Source organism: Anticarsia gemmatalis, chromosome 5 (genome assembly GCF_050436995.1).
Source record: "Anticarsia gemmatalis isolate Benzon Research Colony breed Stoneville strain chromosome 5, ilAntGemm2 primary, whole genome shotgun sequence".
Classification (NCBI taxonomy): Eukaryota; Metazoa; Arthropoda; class Insecta; order Lepidoptera; family Erebidae; genus Anticarsia; species Anticarsia gemmatalis.
The window spans coordinates 8,673,062-8,687,501 of NC_134749.1; the positions used below are offsets into that span (position 1 = coordinate 8,673,062).

At 35.9% G+C, this 14,440-nt stretch overlaps 2 protein-coding genes across 2 annotated transcripts; both read right to left on the minus strand.

The window, feature by feature from the left end:
* Positions 1 to 3,647: 3,647 nt before the first annotated feature.
* Positions 3,648 to 5,309, minus strand: LOC142973072 (uncharacterized). Its single transcript, XM_076114624.1, has 4 exons — positions 5,244 to 5,309; positions 4,840 to 5,139; positions 4,439 to 4,605; positions 3,648 to 3,840 (listed from the first exon to the last, which is right to left on the minus strand). Exons 1-4 carry the CDS (start codon positions 5,289 to 5,291, stop codon positions 3,771 to 3,773), a joined length of 585 nt encoding a protein of 194 aa, XP_075970739.1. The 5' UTR covers positions 5,292 to 5,309; the 3' UTR covers positions 3,648 to 3,770.
* A 3,338-nt stretch (positions 5,310 to 8,647) lies between these two features.
* LOC142973261 (uncharacterized) lies at positions 8,648 to 13,960 on the minus strand. Its single transcript, XM_076114899.1, has 9 exons — positions 13,749 to 13,960; positions 13,337 to 13,537; positions 13,074 to 13,240; positions 12,930 to 12,991; positions 12,178 to 12,191; positions 10,677 to 10,820; positions 10,149 to 10,475; positions 9,723 to 9,889; positions 8,648 to 8,798 (listed from the first exon to the last, which is right to left on the minus strand). Exons 1-9 carry the CDS (start codon positions 13,758 to 13,760, stop codon positions 8,732 to 8,734), a joined length of 1,161 nt encoding a protein of 386 aa, XP_075971014.1. The 5' UTR covers positions 13,761 to 13,960; the 3' UTR covers positions 8,648 to 8,731.
* Between the last annotated feature and the right edge of the window lie 480 nt (positions 13,961 to 14,440).

Below are 14,440 nucleotides of genomic sequence, written 5' to 3' on the forward strand. Positions count from 1 at the left end.
AATCTTTATCAAGTTTGGTTTTAATTTGCAGTTTTTTCTATAGATTTTTTTGTTCAGGTACGCAAAATGATTTAACCAAATGAAATTAAAAAAAACTCGAAAACTACTGTCCCACTGCTAGGCTTCTTCTGCTAGGCTATCTTCTGCCGTATTGAGGGAGGTGTATGGGTGTTAGTGTGCCCACCACGCCGAATACACCGCACACCAAGTGCGGGTCAGGACTTTGCTTTCCTTCAAGAACTGTGTAAAAAATTCTCAGACAGGGTTCCATCACGACGTTTTCCTTCACGTTTTCATGATTATTTCTTATAGATATATTTGCGAACAGTCATTGTTTTGTTGCCTCGGCTTCGAACTGTCGACCAATTGCGTTGGGGGTGAAATGGTGCATCCTTAGACCACTTGGTTGTAAATGTATAATACGCGTGTTCGCGTTAATTTCCGTATTCTATTATACATTAAACATGCAACGCGAGAGTCTAAAAGTTATCACTTGGTTGTTACTCCTATAAATCATATATTATTGAATATAAAACGAAACCGCTACTATAATTACACACATTATTCAACTAGTTGTCAATTCTCGCAAACAGTCAGCCGCAAATAATACGCTAAGTTCGAGTAATCCTTTATAGTTATAGTTGGCAAGGTTACCCGTAAAAACAAATTTATATTTGTTTGAAAAGTTCAATAAGAAACTATAGTTCAGAGGTTACTCACCCGCTAATTGTTTAACCGTGACTCGGAACTGTGTATTAATATTAATCAGGGCTTATTGTTGACAGCGCTTTTTTCTTTGTCTGTTCATAACAATTGTTACGCAGACATTAATGTAAGGTACTGGTAAGGTTAATAATGTTCTGTTTTAACATTGATCAAATGTACCGAGATAATAAATAACCACGAAGTAAATGATTACGTGCCTTATTGCTCATGGCGTAGAACATTTATTTTTATGAAATCGAATAAAAATGCCGTATTCGATTCCGTTTTTCGAAGTATATTTTCCTTTTGTTTTTTAATTTCGGGAATTATTGCAAAATATTTTTTTATAAGGTTTTGTTTCATGGTGATATAGTAAAGCGTAATAACAAATCTTTAACGGTGTCTTTGACATACTTTTGAAAAAGTCGTGAGAATTTCTCACCATAATTTATGTTTTTAATGTGATGTTAGTTTCTATAACATTATAAGTTCACCTCTTTTTAATTTTGAGGTTAAGTGTCTAAAAAAAAAATTTCTGATTATTGCAAAATATATCTTTATAAAGTATTTCCAGACAAGCTGATTCATCTTTAGGCATTTATTGCATTTCATCGACTTTTTTTCTCTACATATAATTTAGTTATGAGCTTAAATTCAATAAGTATATTCTGCAACAACATACTTACGACAATGTGTAAACTGAGTGATGTGTGTCATGTAATAACTTAGACAGGCTATATGTCAAACATTTCCTCATAAAGAAAAGTCCAACGGGTCACCTACTACCGCTGAAGAATAATGATTTTCGAGCCTAATTATATACCAACGTGTTATTTGAGCAACATGTTAATCTAACTTTAATTTCCAAACCTTTGATGACTTTTCGAAATGTATAATTATATCTTAGCTGAACTTTATTAAATGCGAAGGAAATAGATCAATACTAAAACTAATTTAAACTGAAGTCATATATTGTTAGCAGTTAATAATTTATGTTTAAATATCCAATCGTAATTAACCCAGTTCTGTGTGAAAATAAAAGCTCCAACCGTCAAAGTTTATTTTATTTGAGAAATGATATTTGAAATTAGTACTCGCAGTGAGCGTTTCTACCTTTAATAACTTACTCATAATATCTATAAATCTATATTTCGGTCAGCAATAAACGAGTGCATCAAAATAAAAATTGGCTGGGAAGAAAAAGTTTCAATGTTGAGATTACTGTAGAGTTTTTTCTACTAGGATACGGTACTGTACTGTCGTGTCATCGAGTGAATACTTATAGGCAAATAAGATATAAAGCAATAGGTACACCAAGTGGAAGTAGATACCAAACAAACATTGCAAAACTAGCTATGGCTGAGTGAAATGAGTGCAATATCACTGGGGTAGTTGAAAGTGAATGTTATAGGATCAGTATGTCTACCACTTGATAAAACTTGTTGCTTATGACACCGTAAACTTGTAAGTCCGCCGAGTTATTTCTGTGACAGGGGCGTTAGCAATGGAACGGAGATATTAATTACAGATGTGGTTTCACGGTGCTGAACTATTAAATATTGGCCAAACATACAAATGTAAGCAGTACTGACTGGATCAATAACGTTGGAAATATACCACTTGGTGAAGAAAAGCTGGCAAGGATGTAACTATAAACACTTGAACTGTTAGAGTAAATCCACAACATTTGCTTGCATCGGTTCTTCGGTTAACTATTAATACGTTTGCATTGGGTAGAGTTCAACAATATAATATAGAGCCTTTTATGCAAAGTGACTGTTGAACATGCACAAAAATCTGAATTTAGAAGATCAGCGACATTCAGGCATAGGCATCTGACAGTTGCTTATTTGACACAGCTACTTTATTTTGGAAATACATACATATAATTGTCAATTATAATCTAGATAATCGGGCACGCCAAGGCTCTAGTAGTTTTCATCACATTCACACCTAATTCCGTTGCGGATTTTGTCTTGATAATCTGGAGGTTACGGGTGTGACTGCTGACTCAAATAATTTACGACATTTCCTGATGTGTTGAAATACATACAAGTAGTCAAAAAATCCTAAATAATATCATACTCATGATGAAATGATAGTCACCATAATCCAGCTATTGTTACTACTCCTAAGGTAGTTGTTTCCTTGAGCACTAAGCAAAGAGCCAAAAACTGGCGACTTAAGTGAACTGTCACTCGGCTTTGGTCTAAATTACCTTGATACATTATCTCAAGGTGCCGCTGGAGTCACGAAGAGTAATAAAGTAGGGATTAATGATATGAATAGTGCGTGATAGTGACAATTTGCAGAGTTATGGTGAATATTTTGCGTAAATGTTATATGCTATCAAATTACCAAGGTTTAGTGTTCAGCAGGTATAATGTTAAATATTTGCACCACGTACTATAACACTCCTACTTACTCTAAGTAGTTCTAAGTTTTAAGCTTTACTAAGCTTGTTAAATTAAAGGGATAAATATTCCTGGAGACTTCATTATTCCAATTACAGATTACATTATCCGCAGTTTTATTTGTTACATCGCCTTCCTGTACATAAATCTATCTCCTGTAATCAATATTGAAACTATATTATAATGTCGTCAAACTATAGTTAACTTAATCGCCACAGATTGTAATTATAGTTAAGCACAAAAACAAACAGTATTTCAATAACCACAACTGCGCTATTATCTAGTAGGGCTAATGTGGGTGTAAATTAATCACTATTGCGGTTCTGATAGATATTCGACAGCTAGACTGCTTTCGACAGATTGCAGGATTTGCAAGTCCCGCGGAAGGCGAACTTTCGCAATGTCGATAACGAGTTTTCATACTTTGTAGCACATAGGAAATAATTCGTTTTAAATCGCATGGTACGAATGTCTAATATTACTCACTTATATCTAGTTCAATACAGTAACACGTAATAAAAAAATACATAATTTTTGTATGTTAATTTTAATGACTATTATTAAAATAAAAGTACATTAGTACATGAAGATCACAGCGAGTATAAATATATAAGGTACATTGTGGCCTAACGCTTCTTATTTAGAAGAGATCTAGTAATGGTGGTACTGGGTGGAGTAGACGTGGTGGCTGGGACCGGAGTTGTGCACCACCGCGTTGAAACTGTAAACAAAACAAACAATGATGAATGGTTATAATATGTTAATAGCACAAGTCGGAACTAGTTCCGAGACCAGTTTGTTATCATGACACCTGTTAATAGCGACCTGTTGACGCAGCCGGAGCACATGGCTCGCACGCGCACATTACTCATATGCTACTAGACGACTGCTTACCGGTTCTACGACCATATGACTTAATACGATGCTAAGTTACGACTTACATGCGTACAAACAAAGCTCCGTAAAAGCAATAGTAAATATGTCCGGTCATTCTGTTTTGCGCAATTTGGGGAAAGTTGCATACTCATCAGTAATTCCTCATTACGTATGCAGTTTCTATGAGGAATATACATACATATGTAATCTTTGGAATCTGAGCTATGTGTGAAACTAACAAAAGATTGAGCTCAAACACTAGGAAGTCGCACTCTGACCTCGTGTTGTGATGCAACGAGGGTTAAATCTGCGGTTCACTTACTGCGTTGTCTTCCGTACCTAAAGTGCTACTAATAAAATAACGTTCTAGCCCTCAGATCAGCAACTTTGTCATCTGCCATGCTAAGAAATGTTCAGAGCTTAATATCAATAATAAAACCTACCCGTTGTGGTCGTCAGCGGTGTAGGAGACCTTGCGGAAAGAGCCATCAGGCTGGAGCAGAGAGTACTCTCCCTTCACGACATCACCGTCACGCACTTCATGCTGGGACTTGTGGTCACCGGTGTGGGGGTCTTCCACGGAGTACGAGTACTTGTATTTGGGGTGAGCCTGGAAAGAACGAAAAAACTTAGTTAAGGATTTATCAATTGTGTTTTTGCGAAGGCATTTTTTATTCGTTATTAGGTAGCTATTATTTATTTTGAATGTACATATAATAATATAAACCATCACCAGTTAAACTGCTTAAATATTTTTTTCTGTTTATCTACATGGATGTAGAAATTAAATACCTCTATATTAGTTACTTTAGTATTCTTATTTAAAGGATAGGGTGGTACGTACATAATAGTCCTCATGTCCATGTCCATGACCATCGTAGTAGCTGCCATGGGATTCAATAGGAGCAGCAGCGTAGACGGGGGCGGCGTGAGCGATGGGAGCGGCGTGGACAATGGGGGCGGCGTGGACCACGGGAGCGGCGTGGACGAGGGGAGACGCATGAGCGAGGGTGGCAAGAGGAGCGGCCGCGTAGTGCGTGTCGTGGTGCACCAGGTTGTGCTGAGACGACACAGTGTAGCCTCCGTGTCCAAGACCGAGGTGGCCAGCCTGGGCCACCGCCACCACAGCGCCGAGAGCTAAAATCTGCACAAACAAGAGCATTTTAATATTCTATTTTGGAGTGAGATATTCGAAACTATTATTGATATTCACGATTCACTTCACACAAGCACAGGAAGATGACTTACTTTAGCGAACATTTTTGAACGGGATAGTAGTGCGTGACTGACATACATTTGATAACCGGCAGTGGGTTTTATAAGAATTGGCTCGGGTGGTCCGGTGGGGCGCCGAAAGCCTCCGCGCTCGTCCCCGCGCCGCAAGGTCATCGCGCTTTGTCTTCAACATTCTCGCGTTACATTATCAAAATGATTGTTACTTAACGTAAATACCTGTGAACTGCGATACTACACTTTTATATACTAGGTCAATGAGTAAAATAATATGTTATTGTCGTTTTCCATAAAAGTATTTTTAATTACTTCGGTTTTGAATATATTTGGTGCGGGAATATAAGTTGGCTTATTTTAGCTATTGCATTAATACGAGTAGTTCATTCTTATGTGATTGCGAACGCAGGTATACATAATATTATAAATAAACACATATAATTATATCATCGTTATTGCGTTGCATCTAATTGTAACTCGGCCACGCTACGCACATAACATGTAAAGGTAAGCAGTGTACTGTGTAGTAAGTTTCTCTTAAAATAACAGACATAACATAGTATTTGGAACTCATTTGCTACTAATGACACATACGCGTAAAAAACTAAGAGTGATTTTCTATTTTTGTATCAACTATTAACAAATACCGCTCATATAAAAAGCTTTTAAAGCTCTACTTTTCTCTTCAACCGTCACATAAATATGTAGAAATTATACCCAGTTAAAATAAATAGGAGGTATTAGGCAGAATTATTGTGTAAAAGAACACCATGTAGGGAGTGAACAGTGAACATTCGGTTGACTAAGAATAATATTAATGACCTCCAAAAATATGGGTATAATGCAATAAAAAATGACTTGACAAAGTTAGCTCTATAATAACGATGGTCTACTTAAACATACAAAAACACTCGAAGATACTGCATCATCACCTCTCATCTATTTAACTAAAAAGGTAAACAAACTATCCATTACTATTGCAATTTGTATATAAAGGTACATACAGGCATGAGCGTTCCCACGAATGATTTTTAATGGTAACAACGAGCATTCACTTGTTTCTTCAACGAATTGTCGTTTCAACCGAACGTTCGATATTTTTCACGGTACCTTGCATTATATAAAAATGTAACAAATACACTAAAAAGCTTTATTATTGCCGATATGTTTATCTCAGATGTGGCGTTAACAGTGGTGTGTGTGTGTGTTTTTTATGCTAAATAAATACTTGGGTAACCATAAAATGCTTGTTGTTTGTACATGGTTTTACATTATTATAGTAGCGATGCGAAATACGTTTACTATATTGCTGTAGTCTTCAAAAGTAAATCGCGCGCTGTGATATTATCATTATTAAGTGTCGACCATAACAGATTCGTGCTTATATGAGTACACCTTTACACTCTATCTGTTCCAAGCACATTGTGTAGTAGTTTGTACGTACATAGGTATCTGTGTTCATTGTTTACATCTAGATGTAAGAGATTTTGGTCACTATTGTTCGCGGCAAGTGTATTCTCACCCCTTGAAACGATATTAGAATGGTCGTGTCGAGATTATAGTGGTATATGTACCGTAGATATGTAAATACGTGGATTACCTGAACTGTTATTATTCAGACACTTGGTTACACATTTAGATGAATTAGTATTGTATGTACTCATTTGTCTCTATTAACTTCAGTTACTTGTCGCTATCTTAATCGTGGACCAAAAAAAGACTTGATGATTGAACGAATCAAATCAAGGAGTGTGAAGAAGGCGCGGGATAAATGGTATGGTAAGTTATTACATTAGAAAGCTCCTTGAAGGCTAATGGTTATTCCTTGTTATTATTGTATTGTTATTTTTCTCGATTGGTGTAGGAAAAGATTTGTGATAAAAACGTGCTATTCTAATCAATATATTCTAACGTTTCACTTTGTTTTGTTTGGTATATCTATTTAAATAAATGAATAAAATTATTGTCCAGCATAAATCAAGACCTAATAGACATAAATGTACAATACATTTCCTGTGGTTGCTTTTTCATTAATTTCCTATTAATATTACCTAAGTTTCGATATAAAAGGTTAATTTGTAATAAAAAATAATTAAATTAATTGCTTAGTCAGTGAAAACCGTAGAAATGAAAAATGTTATTGCAGAATAAACTTAGTACAGACGTCAGTTGCAATATGCTGTTTTGGTGATGTGCCCAAAATTTGTAGACGCTCTTATAATAATTATAACATAAATACATGTACATGTCATCATACATATTGAAAGATTAATGCCGTTCGAACAGACCTGTACGTGTTGGCTTCGGCCCTACGCACGCCTTCCAAATGTCCGGGACTCTGTAGTCCCAAGATATACAAAAGACATACAAATAATAACAAATAAACACCAAGTAAATAAAATGAGGATGTATTGAAATTAATCTCTGGTAAATACAAATTAGTATAATAAAGGAAGTTAACAAAATATACCAAAAATTAACAAAATGCAAATTCTCAGCTTCATGATCTTATTATACGTTTACTTGAAGGGCAAATCTTATATCGAAGTGAATACATTGGCTTACACAAGCGAATTTACTCAGTGGGTAAATACGGTTAATATTTTTATGGCCGGAATCACGCAAGCGCAACAGCCTTGTTAAAAATTATAATATCAGATCTAATGTCGGCCTAGCGCCAAATAGTTTCCTTTTTTTATCTTATATGCTTCAATGGTTACTATAACTATGTACCTATGACGTCATATCTAATTCAATGTATGATTTACAGGGTTCAGGGTACTTAAACTGTTTGTACTAAAATTTACTAGATACAGGAGGAGTGAGAAGTTAAATATGGCTTATTATTATGAATGGGCTCATTATATTTTATGACTGCTAACAGGTATCTTTTCAAATAGACACTAATATTCATTAGGTCAAAGCCCGAAGCTCTCAACATTTGTAAGTTAATGACCTCATTTGTTTTGTTATAGTGTATTGTGTTTGTTTACTTATCACTCAACTCAAAAAGAATGTGAAGAAGGAAATACAGATAATATCTTCTCTCCAGCACCATATTTTGGTGACAGTTTTAGCAAGTTATAACTAAGTGTTCAGAAAACTATAAATTAATACACTGCATGCTATTAGGCCGATATTAAAAGCAACATATTTGACAAAAGAGGTGAAGGATGAACGTAATTGAAAAGACTTGAGCCCATTATTTTGAACTTATAGACCTTATTGTTTACTACACTAGCCTTGATGACGAATGATGCCTAATGCTCTGTTATTATATTATACTCACATAACTTACGTGTGTGAGAATAACGGCCAATTGCGTTTGTTGCTTTGTTGAAATTTTTTTATGGGAAAGTTATGTGCCTTTTCTATTGTGATTAGGTTATACGCATTGAATAACATAAAGACGTTTGTTCCATTTAAATGGTTTAATAAGTTAATATAGATCATAATATTTGGCATAAGCATGTCATTGAGGATCACGGAGTTGTGACGTCACAACATTAGTAATGGTGGTAGGCAGGCTCTTCGTGTACGAGGGGTGCCGACGTGTGGACAACCGCGTTGAAACTGAAACAGAATATAAAATATTTAAATGTTCTCGTAATACAGGTTGTTTGTTATTAAACCGCTCGGTTTTAAGAAGGTTAATATCCAGAATGTTCTTGGGCGAAAAAATTAAGAGTGACCTCAGATAAAATCTACACAATTTTATCTAAGAATATAGAGTAAGTTTTACTGTAATTATTATTACGAAATAACTACTCCAGATAATAAATTATACATAAAAAAATAAAGAATAAGCTCTGTGCCTTAATTTTAAACGTGCAAAAGTATGGCTTTCATTTGAAAAACATCGTATTTTAATTATTAATTGCAATCGCCGGAAACGATTGCATGTATAGGTCTTGTTGTTCGCTGAAATATTCTAATAACTCAATTCAAATTATTGCTTAAATCCATACTAATATTATAAATGCGAAAGTAACTCTGTCTGTCTGTCTGTCTGTCTGTCCGTCTGTCTGTCTGCTACTCAATCACGTCTAAACTACTGAACCAATTTGCATGAAATTTGGTATGGAGATATTTTGATACCCGAGAAAGGACATAGGCTACTTTTTACCCCGGGAAAATGACGCATTTCCCGGGAAAATTCAGAAAATTCAACGAAGTCGCGAAAAATCAACATTATAATGACATTGAATCAACAAAATTCCGTTGCCATGGCAACTGTTTTAATGGCGGATATGCCTTAGCGCGACTTCGTTATACTAAGAGATATAAATAATTTTGAGAATATTTTTCATGAAAAAAAAGCATATTTTATATCATCACGCTACGACCAATAGGAGCAGAGTAGGTAACAGTAAAAAGTGTTACAAAAACATGGAAAATTCTGATCCATTCTCTCTTATATGACGCAAGCGAAGTTGCGCGGGTCAGCTAGTAGTTCCTATAAACTAAGTTCTTTAAAAGAGAATATTGTTGTCTTACCCGTTGTGGTCGTCAGCGGTGTATTCTACCTCACGCACAGAGCCATCAGGCTGCACCAGAGAGTAGCTTCCATGAACTACGTCACCGTCGCGGCTCTCGTGCTGAGACTTGTGGTCACCGGTGTGAGGGTCAGACACCGAGTATGCGAAATCGTATTTGGGATGAGCCTAAATTATGTAAAAAAAGGCATAAATTAGATTTTACTGTTTTAGCTATAAACCAGAAATTCATAGAGAAGTAAATCGTTTGCAGTAAAGATTGAGGTCGAACATGGACTTGAAATATTAAGCAAATTTGAAAACCAAAAATAAATGTCACAAGCTCTAACCGAGACAGCTTTACTCGAACAACAATGCCCAACAATAAAATCATATATATCTACGTTAATTCAAGAACTAAACGGTAGAAGTAAATGATAATACTTACATCATGTGCATCATAATGCCCATCATCATGTCCGTCATCATGTCCGTTGTAATGTCCATCGTCATGCTCATTGTAATGACCATCATCATGACCATAATCTCCAGCGTACGCTATAGGAGCAGCGGCGTACGGCAGAGGGGCGGCGTAGTGCGCTGCGTACGGCACAGCGTACGGCGCGGCGTATGGAGCGGCGTATGGGGCTGCGTATGGTGCCGCATAGTATCCGGGAGCGCCGGCGTGATGTCCGTCGTGGTGGACGATGCTCTGAGATGAGACAGCATGGCCGTAGCCCTGAGCGGCCGCCAGCATAGCACCGAAAGCAACAAGCTGAAAAATAAAAATAGTTAACTTAGGATTTAAATAAATTAAGACAAGTGTAGAATAAAAATATTGTTACGATACTGGCATGCTACTGCAACAGCCAAAAAGTAATTCACTTTATAGTCAGTTTGATGAGGAAAGCACTTGATTACTTGTTGTCACTTTTGGGAGATTTTTATAAAATATGTCACTCAATGCACAACTTACTTTGCTGAACATTTTGATGTGATTGAGACGGATGTTGATGATTGATTGATGACAGTTGACGCTGACCGTGGTTTTTATAAGACTTAAAACTGAATAAGAACAAGTGGGGCTGACCACAGCATGCGGACCTGACAATGAAAATAACTAAGGTCGTGTCAAAAAACTAATTATAGAATTGCAATATGTGTCATGGTATCGATAACCGCCGTGGCCGTGTACCGTCTATGCGTTTGGACCATACACAAAAAAACTGTACGCATGAACGCAATTTCAAAGTCCGTCAGTTGATGTATGGGCTTAGTTTATTTTATGACAGGTGTTTTTGTACCTACGCATAACAGATTGCGAATTCGCCGAATTCGGTATACCTACGTACCGCACATATGAATATGTATTGCTAAATATTTAAACTATTGCAATAAATGCCTAATTGTGTGAAATTTAAATTCAGGTCTATTATGAAAATGCTGCAAATTCATATTACAAAATTATTTTTAAAAATCCAGCTTGTATATTTCTGATTTTAAGAATGGACCCTACCGTACTTACTCGTTACTCAATTTCACTTTTAAGTGTTAAGTTTTTTTTATCAGATTAAAAATAATCTTAATAATCAGTATCATAGTTGGTCATGTGCCCACAAGGCCGTACTCTGCAGTAGGTACGTGATAATAGTTTGAATGAAACGAAAAAAACAAGTCTGCTCAAAAAACCCAATGTTAATAAAAAAAATGTTATGATTCGTTTACCGTTTTGAACAATTAGATGCAATACTTCGGTGCGTTTTTTGTTTGAACTAAGGTTAAGTGTAGTAGTTTTTTGTTTCCAATCGACTTCGATATCATTCATGATTCTCGAAAGATTGTCTCAGTCGACTTCAGTGTGCCGTGTCGTCGCATACTTAACCTTTCAGAAAACTGTAACTTCCTAATTGTATAACAATATTGTTTTGTTCTTGACGGCAAAGATTAAATTGATACATTTTCTATCGGTTGTACACAATATATGCTGTGTCATCGTGACAAGCTAAGCTCGGTAATCGTGTTAGGTTAATTGATACATCTTTCTAAATAAGACTTTCATATAAATTCGCTGCGGTTTACGCCCTAATTACGAAGGTTCTATAGCTTGCTATTATTATAAAACTCTCGAAGTTGGTTGACGTTGTAATAAGGTGTCAAATTCTTGTTCGTTCGTTGTAATGATGTATTTCTGATAAATAGATAGGTCACATTGGATCCTAGCATTGTTATTATATTCTTTAGCAGAAAAACAAAATAATGTTCACACTAATGTTCAATTCACACCTATTGCCCGAAAGCGCAGAGATAAGGACAAAAGGACTGTTTGAGTTACCACTGTTGATTGTTCTCTTACAAAATATTCGTTCATATTGTTGCCGTAACTCCACAATTCTATGATTTTCATATAAGGAAGCAGAAATGAACATAATTGAAATTCTTAGTCTTACATAGCTTTGAAACTATTATTGTTGTAATACGACCGAGTTGGGTGCTGTGACATACAAGGCCTTTATTTAGATTTATACGTTATGGCAAATATTACAAGAATTCTGAAACTGTACATTCCTGAATAGTTTAATCGAAAATGTTTACCTGGTTCAGTCACTGATTTTTATTATACTGATATATACGTAAATAGATTTTTTTCCTATTTGGTTATTTAAGACTCTGTTTGTAGCGTCCAATGTCGATATTATGATGGAGATAGACAACAAATGCTATTTTTAAGTTATCCAGAACTGGTAATATTGCTGTAGATGAGTTCTTTGAGCGCATGCATTCATTTTTAAGTTTTGACAATGGCATAGCAAAAGGTATCGTATTAAATAGCGAAGTGTTAGGCACCTTTCTATTTATTTGAATTGCATTCAATATAATGTTTGTATTTTTCTTTAAAAGCTTTAATACCAATTTCATACTGATTGTAAAAAAGCCTAATACACTATTGTCAGGCTAAATTGCATTACGATTTCGACCTTAAGTTACTTTATTGATCAATTTTTGAGGTCTAAACTTGTGCGGAAATAAACTAAAATCACAGACTTAGTAATATTGGAGCACGTATAAGCAAAATAAAAATCACAGGTTCTTATTTATATTGATTCTATATTAAATAATTTCACACACACTATACTCACAACAAATAAATAGTTTCATATCAAGTTGAAACATTCAGGTACTCGTTTAACGCTGCAATGCGTTGCATCGATCACTCAGTAATGATGGTAGCCGTGAGCGGGGGCGGGGGCGGGGTGTACGGACGGGGCTGAGTAGTGCACATCAGCGTTGAAACTGAAAAATTTAACATAACTTATTAGTAACACAAAGCAGGAATAAATACGAATAAATACAAGAAAACGTTTAAATATATTACCCATGGTGGTCATCAGCGGTGTAGTGGACCTCACGCACGGAGCCATCAGGCTGCACCAGAGAGTAGTATCCGTGTACAGCGTCGCCGTCGCGGCTCTCGTGCTGAGACTTGTGGTCACCGGTGTGAGGGTCAGCCACGGAGTAAGAGTAGTCGTATTTGGGGTGAGCCTGGAAAAATAGACCGATATATAAATTACATCTTCAACTAATATGCACTAATACAATTACAGTATTTGACTCCTTGATCAAGTTAGCAATACTTACATAAGTGTCATGGCCGTCGTAATGGGCTACAGGGGCGGCGTAGTGTGCAATAGGAACGGCGTAGTGGGTTACAGGAGCAGCGTAGTGCACAGGTACAACGTGAGCTTCATCGTGACGCACGATGCTCTGAGAGGACACGGCGTGACCGTGACCGTAGAGACTAGCGCTGGCAGCGGCCAAGAACGCGCCAAAAGCTACGATCTGAAAATAATGGTTTATTTAGGAGGATTTATCTTTTCAAATACCTTGGAAAAATAAATTCTTCGACATCTTCGACACGTCACTAATTAGAAAAAGCTCCAAATTATGATAAACTTTTTATGTGTAAAAAACCATGCATGTTTCTTTTATATTTTTGATAATGGTATCGTTCTTCTAGTTTTACAGTTCGAAAAATAGTTTCAATACTCACTTTGCTGAACATTTTGGTTGTATTAGTTTGTTAGCAATCAAATATTGATTGGTGTCAATGGACTTTGTGTTTTTGTTTTTAGTCCATTGAAATGTTACAATTTAAGGGCCGAATATTGCATTTCTTAGAGGACGCAATTTTATTTTTGGAACATGTAGGGGGAGTCAATAGAAGCTTAACTTGAAGTTTGTGGGGTCGCCACTCTTGTCCCCCGGTCGCCATCTTGGAAAAGGGGGTGGAAACCCTTTTTTCACTATATCTCGAAAACTATGCGTCTTACAATGAAACTGTAAAAGCATAATTTGTAGCAAATTATTTTCCCTACAAATATGTTTCATAACTTTTTGCCCTAAATTAATAATTAAAGAAGTTATAAGCAAAAAAGTGATTTTTTTTATACAAAAATTTTCTTTCCGAATCCGGTCTAATTCGGAGCGCTGTTACTTAGTTTCTATTAAATGAAATTGAAAGAAAATATATGGAATAATTTTCCTCGAAAAATACTCTACAAGATTGGTCTGAGGTATTTTTTTTGTATATATTCATATCAGCTTAGCCTTTTTTCCAAACTATGTTGGAGTCGGCTTCCAGTCTCACCAGATGCTGCTGAATACCAGTGATTTACATGGAGCGACTGCTTATCTGACCTCCATAACCCAGTTACCTGGGATTTAAAACGATACCCTTCGTCA

Coding starts and splice junctions, on each gene's coding strand:
- LOC142973261 (XM_076114899.1), bottom strand. Junction 10,476..10,676: donor ACATCAAAATGTTCAGCAAA/GTAAGTTGTGCA, acceptor TTTATTTTTCAG/CTTGTTGCTTTCGGTGCTAT. Junction 9,890..10,148: donor GGCATTATGATGCACATGAT/GTAAGTATTATC, acceptor TACATAATTTAG/GCTCATCCCAAATACGATTT.
- LOC142973072 (XM_076114624.1), bottom strand. CDS start 5,291: ATGTATGTCAGTCACGCACTACTATCCCGTTCAAAAATGTTCGCTAAA. Junction 4,606..4,839: donor ATGGACATGAGGACTATTAT/GTACGTACCACC, acceptor CGTTCTTTCCAG/GCTCACCCCAAATACAAGTA. Junction 3,841..4,438: donor ACCGCTGACGACCACAACGG/GTAGGTTTTATT, acceptor TTTTGTTTACAG/TTTCAACGCGGTGGTGCACA.